Below are 6,464 nucleotides of genomic sequence, written 5' to 3'. Positions count from 1 at the left end.
AGGGGAGAGGCTGAACTTTATGGTACTTGCAGTATACAGGTGAGTGAAAAAAAATTTTTTTCATGCATACAGAAGAAGAAGAATCTTTACTTTCTTGGACATTTGGTGTTGCGGAATGTTGCTGTAATCATAAGAAAAGACGGAAATGAACGCAGATACTCCCATATCAAAAACCCATCTTGTCTCCTCCAGAGCTGTGGCGGTTCTTTACCCGAGCAAGTACAGGAAGCTGGTGATAACGAGGATAGTCGTCTCACTGCAACTTGGAATCCTCATGTTCATTGTGCCTCCCTGGATTATTCTTGGCATAACAAAGGTTTGTTCTATGATTTAATAATGGAATGAGTTATAGATGGGAAAGTGGTGGGTAAACATTTGGAAACTCATTTTTGTTGCATGATGCATTATTATTGATGTTTCACTTGAAAAGTCATGATAGTTCCAGTTACAGAAGCATGTGTTGATTGAATCAGTATTAACAGAGCGTACTCTATTAGTCCTGAATTGAACATACATTCTTCTGCATGTAAAGGTCACTTACATATATACTACTGTAATGTCAAAGGCAAGATTTTCCCAGCCTTTTCGTGACACGATTCATGGTACAGCATGACTCAAAAGTAAAGGCCACTCCTTTCACATTTATTCTCCATTTTGACATCATCCCCACAGGGATTCGACTTTTCGAGAATGAGCGGAAGCGTCATGAGGCTCCAGTTCAGAAACGGAACCTCCTTCCATTTCGTGAGGGCGCTCTACGGAATCTATTACTGCCTTCCCTTCGTCGTCACCTTCGTCGCCTGTACTGTCATGATGATCACTGTGAGTTGCTTTTCCTGAAAATAGGAAAACGGCAATGTCTCTTCTCCAAACAATAATCTAAGGAGCTCGCAGAAATTCTTAGGATAATCTCTTAGGATAATATATATATATATATATATATATATATATATATATATATATATATATATATTTATATATATATATATAAAAATTTATATATATATATATATATATATATATATGTGTATATATAAATAAATATATATATATGTGTGTATATATATACAGTATATATATAATATATATATATATATGTATATATATAAATATATATATATATTATATGTTATATAAATACAAATATATATGTATATATAAATATATATACATATATATGTGCATATATAAATATATATTTCTGTTTATATTTACATGTAGATGTGTGTGCTTGTGTGTGTGTATGTATGAATGTTTGTACATTTACAGAGCTAACCATTATAAAACGTGAGAACTGCGCCTTCCCTTATGGCGGAGAAACAGGTAGGAGGAACTCACTGTTGGGAAGAAAAGCGCAGAATATTAAAATAATGTTCTAAAGCAGTAGTAAAAATAATACCACAAGGTTGCGAGAGGAACATTAATTAACTTTGTACCTTCAGGGGTTAGGAACAAATCCTTTAACGGCTCAGACAGAATCAATACGAATTATATTTTTCGTGAACCGGCCTTTATGGATGTAGTTTCTAGAAGCTGATGTGGAAACTATTTCCGTGGTTGATTGAATCTTTTACTTGGTAAAATGGACGCCTGGAGAGAAGGCTTGGAAGAACAACATTTGTAAACGTAAAATTCTCAAGATTAATTTCTCCTAGTGCTCTAGAATACAGAGCCCTTGCCAACACATTGCTATCTTAACATCAACAACAATAGAGAAACCTAATACTTCTTTCTAATGGACACCATACTCTTTGGAAGCTTGAATTTCTGGTCAATGGCCCCTTTGGTGGGCTTGTTCCATATGAATAGAGTGCATCTTCTGAATAATAAAAATAATAATCTTCTGAATAATAGAAATAAAAATCTTCTGAATAATAAAAAGAATAATCTTCTGAATAATAAAAAGAATAATCTCCTGAATAATAAAAATAATAATCTTCTGTATAATAATAAAAATAATAATCTTCTGAATAATAAAAAGAATAATATTCTGAATAATAAAAATAATAATCTTCTGAATAATAGAAATAATAATCTTCTGTATAATAATAAAAATAATAATCTTCTGAATAATAAAAATAATAATCTTCTGAATAATAGAAATAATAATCTTCTGAATAATAAAAAGAATAATCTTCTGAATAATAAAAATAATAATCTTCTGAATAATAAAGATAATAATTTTCTGAATAATAAAAATAATAATCTTCTGAATAATAAAAATAATAATCTTCTGAATAATAAAAATAATAATCTTCTGAATAATAAAAATAATAATCTTCTGAATAATAAAAATAATAATCTTGTGAATAATAAAAAGAATAATCTTCTGAATAATAAAATAATAATCTTCTGAATAATAAAAATAATAATCTTCTGAATAATAAAGATAATAATTTTCTGAATAATAAAAATAATAATCTTCTGAATAACAAAAATAATAATCTTCTGAATAATAAAAATAATAATCTTCTGAATAATAAGAATAATAATCTTCTGAATAATAAAAATAATAATCTTCTGAATAATAAGAATAATAATCTTCTGAATAATAAAAATAATAATCTTCTGAATAATAAAAAGAATAATCTTCTGAATAATAAAAATAATAATCTTCTGAATAATAAAAACAATAATCTTCTAAATAATAAAAATAATAATCTTCTGAATAATAAAAATGATAATCTTCTGAATAATAAAACTAATAATCTTCTGAATAATAAAAATAATAATCTTCACTCCCATTTCTTTCTTCTGACAGAGGGGTAAGTGTCCCTTTTAAACTACAAAATTCTGCATTGTTATAAAAGTACGCTTCCTGAATCTACACAAAAGGGTCTTTTGTTAATGTAAATTCCCTTTTCCTCGGTTTGATTCCATTGTTCTCTGAGCTCCGTTCCTCCTTTTGTTTTTCCTGATCATTCCACTTTCGTTCTGGAAAAGTTTTATGAATTATATTGGTTACCACTTTTATTTTTTTTATTTATTTTTTTTTTTTTTGCAAGTTAATTCGGGTTTTTATAAATGTGAAGTTTGTCATGCATTCAGTGTTATTTTTTCCTAATCGTCACCAAGAATAGTCCCTTTGCCACTACAGTGAAAATAATTTTGATATTTATTCTTACTGTCGTTATTATTATTACAATTTATCTCTATCTCATACTGGGATCGAATCCGGGACTCATGTGAAGAGCAATGTCTCTACAAGTGAAATAAACCTTTATTTTTGTGTTAAGCGTGATTGTGTGTTGATTTCCGTTGTTATTATTATTATTACTATTATTATTATTCTTACGAGCTTGTTGGCGCGCGCTACGTGCACTGGAACCCGGCGCTACTATCTGCCCTACCCCCGCCCCCCCGATCCTCTACCTACCCCGCCTCCACCCGGGACAGACAAACAGGTTTGCAGGAGGAGGGTGGATGTCTCCCCTACTCTCCCATTCCCCTACCTACCCCGCCCCCACCCGGGGCGGACAAACCGGTTTGCAGGGGGCGGGTGGCTGTGTCATGTCTCTCCTACTGTCACCCGGGGGAGACAAACAAGATTCGCTCGGATTTTATTATTATCATTATTGTTGTTGTTACTATTATTATTATTATTATTATTATTATTATTATTATTATTATTATTATTATTATTATTATTATTATATCCCACTCGCGAGACTCACTCATCTTCTCCCCAGCTGATCCGCCAGAGGCAACACGCGAAGGCCTTTTCCAAGAAGAGGCAGGAGAACATGGACCACGTCGCCTCCACCATCCGCGTCGTCCTCCTGACGAACGTCCTCCTCGACGGACCGCACGTCGTGTTCCACCTGGTGGAGGACCTCGAGCTGGCCACCGTCATCACCCACATGGCGTTCTTCCTCCACCTCGTCCTGGATCCGGCCATCTTCGTCGGCATGAATCGGAACTACAGGGAGGAGATTCTCCAGAAGGCGCCCCTCGTGTGCACCGCCGGAAGTCCCCATTGTCCTTGGCGTTCGTGCTGCCCGCTGCCGGAGATCGATAAAGAGCCAGCGAACGAAGACGATAACAGTATCTGAGCTCGAGCGAGCCAAACGTACCCACCCTCACAGGACTAATTGATTAATCTCGGTGCGTAAGTGACGTCATAACGGCCCTTGTTATCGACGCGGCTCTTGGTTCAACGGCACCTCTTATGCAGTGCGAGTCTTTTCAAAGATTAATGCGACCGAAGTACAAGTTTTTGATATTTGTTGGGGCTGCAGTTTATTTGCGAAGGAAGGCAGGGAGAGGAGATTCAAGTACTGCAGTAGAAAGGGGCGTAATACAAGTTTCAGTGGCTTTTCAAGTGTTGTGAAATAAATTTTGAAGATTAAAAGTACTGCAGGTAACTTGACAGATCATTTTGACTTCATTTTCGCAACTGATAAAAGGTGCTGTAGAACTTTGAAAAGTGAAGAATTATGACGCAGGGGGTAAAATCCTATAATGATCAATTATCAGCATAGATACATTGATAAAAGATATCGACTGAATAAACGGCGTCTTTCAGGAATATTTGTGATAAGGAAACAATTTTTTTAAAAAAGTAAAGAAAAGAAAATATTTGGAAAAACTCCCCTCGAATTAGAACTAAAGTGTTGAGGATCTTTCACTGAAGAGTAACTTCACCAAAAATTAATTACCTTGCAGTATAAGACATGAGCTTGGTCTTAGTGAAGAGATTCTTATGTAACCAAGTATTTTTACTACCTCACCCAACGTCTCGGCGAAAGTAAAGATTTATATATTTTACACGCATACACACACACACGCACACACACACACAGATAGAAAATAGGCATATACATTGATATACTGACATGTATATCAAGCCGCCTGGGTAGAATTAGTACCTTCGTCTTTTTATCACCTGCAAGATCATTAAGAAATGTCAACAGATGCACAATCAACAAACGTTTTCACACTCCACCACAATGTGTCTTGGTCCTCTGCGCAACAGAGCAATGAATTTGTCATCAACTGAAGCCCAAAATAATAATTTTTTATTCTTCTTGACGTTATGGTTCGCTTTTACTCCTCCTCTATTTTCATCAATGCCTTTTTCTCATTCATCTTCTTTTGACTATCTTATCCGTCTTTCTGTATTCCTTCATCTGATCTTCTCTAATGTAGTCAGGCTCTAATTTTGATTATTAAATTCAGTCTGGATCTATTTGGTATGCATATTTTTACTATGTAAATGAAAAGGACAGTGAATGCTTTGTGGATGTATATAAACAAGATTTTTAGTCTGCCATGATAAAGCATCTGGAAGCAAATTCGTTATCATTATACGAAACAGTGCTGTCCATTGGAGGTCATCTTCTTAATGACCTCAGTAAATAACTTTAGGAGGTAAGACAACTCCGGGTCACTGGATAACTGCGCCCAGGAAATCTTTGAGTGGACATTTTTTATACGGTTTGATTCTTGTATATTTGCTTTTAAGATGTCTGGTCTAATTAAGAACATAGCATGTTAAGGATAGCAGATTATATTTTATATGATTACTATTTCTAGTGATTTTTAGAATTTACATATTTATCAACGCACCGTTATATTTTAGTGTTACCTGTATGATTGGCTTAAAAAACGGTAATAATATTTTAAAATCCTTAATTCAAAGGTAGACAGAGTTTTTATTTATTGACCACTTTTATGTTTAGCTTTAAAAAATTAAAAACTATTTTAAAAACTTTCATAAAATATAGACTGAGTTATTTATTGACCCATCTTCTAAGTAAAGGTTACAGAAGATTTTATTGTTTATGTTCATACAATTCTCTGTTTCTCTATTTAGTAAACTCACCCTCAGTGTACTCAATGCCACAAGTTCTTGGAGCCCTAAGGTACATGGAGGAAAATGCATATGATCTTATAATCCAGAGTGGCCTGAATAGAAATGTACAACACTTACTACATGTATCCAATTTTTAATTAAAAACGCTTATTCTAAAAGCAGTTATTTTATTCTCATGTAGAATATTGATATTCCCATGAACCCTGACCCTGGCCCAGATTTTGCTAACCTATTTTCACATCACGGTGGAATCAGTTTAGACATAGCAAAACAGGAACAAAGCATGAGGCGAGTAATAAAAAACTAATTAAAGCCTTTAGTTACACTAAGGTTGAAGTACTAAATAAAAAAAATTTATCCCAAGAATATATGATAAACGTAAGGAAATAATTAATTAACACTTTTTATGTGCTAGTGCCCCAAGAATATCATTTATACTGTTCTTATTCCACCGACTGTTCAGTCAGGAAATGTCTGCATGAAATACAGGTGTCTAGCTAATGTACATATGTTACTAGTAAGAAAATTAAAAAAAACCAAGTATATAAGAAGATTTTGGGGAAAGATTGAGGTTATGAACTACCAGAAATGTATCAGAGTTGCACAACGAAGAGAGTATTACAGTTAAGGTTGATGTAGTTGATAACTG

The 6,464-nt window shown here is 33.6% G+C and overlaps 1 protein-coding gene across 1 annotated transcript in view; it reads left to right on the top strand.

The window, feature by feature from the left end:
• The window catches only part of LOC136826524 (uncharacterized), a 12,705-nt gene extending 6,732 nt beyond the window's left edge, over window positions 1-5,973 (top strand). Inside the window, exons 2-5 of the mRNA XM_067083712.1 lie at window positions 1-39; window positions 193-316; window positions 673-822; window positions 3,690-5,973. The exon at window positions 1-39 is cut by the window's left edge and continues 217 nt beyond it. Coding sequence (XP_066939813.1) covers window positions 1-39; window positions 193-316; window positions 673-822; window positions 3,690-4,052 — 676 coding nt within the window. The 3' untranslated portion in view covers window positions 4,053-5,973. The remainder of the gene's footprint in view (window positions 40-192; window positions 317-672; window positions 823-3,689) is intronic.
• Window positions 5,974-6,464: the final 491 nt, after the last annotated feature.

This window comes from Macrobrachium rosenbergii, chromosome 3 (genome assembly GCF_040412425.1).
Source record: "Macrobrachium rosenbergii isolate ZJJX-2024 chromosome 3, ASM4041242v1, whole genome shotgun sequence".
Taxonomy (NCBI): domain Eukaryota; kingdom Metazoa; phylum Arthropoda; class Malacostraca; order Decapoda; family Palaemonidae; genus Macrobrachium; species Macrobrachium rosenbergii.
The sequence above is the reverse complement of the archived record's forward strand: the minus strand, read 5'-3'. Positions and strand labels throughout refer to the sequence as shown.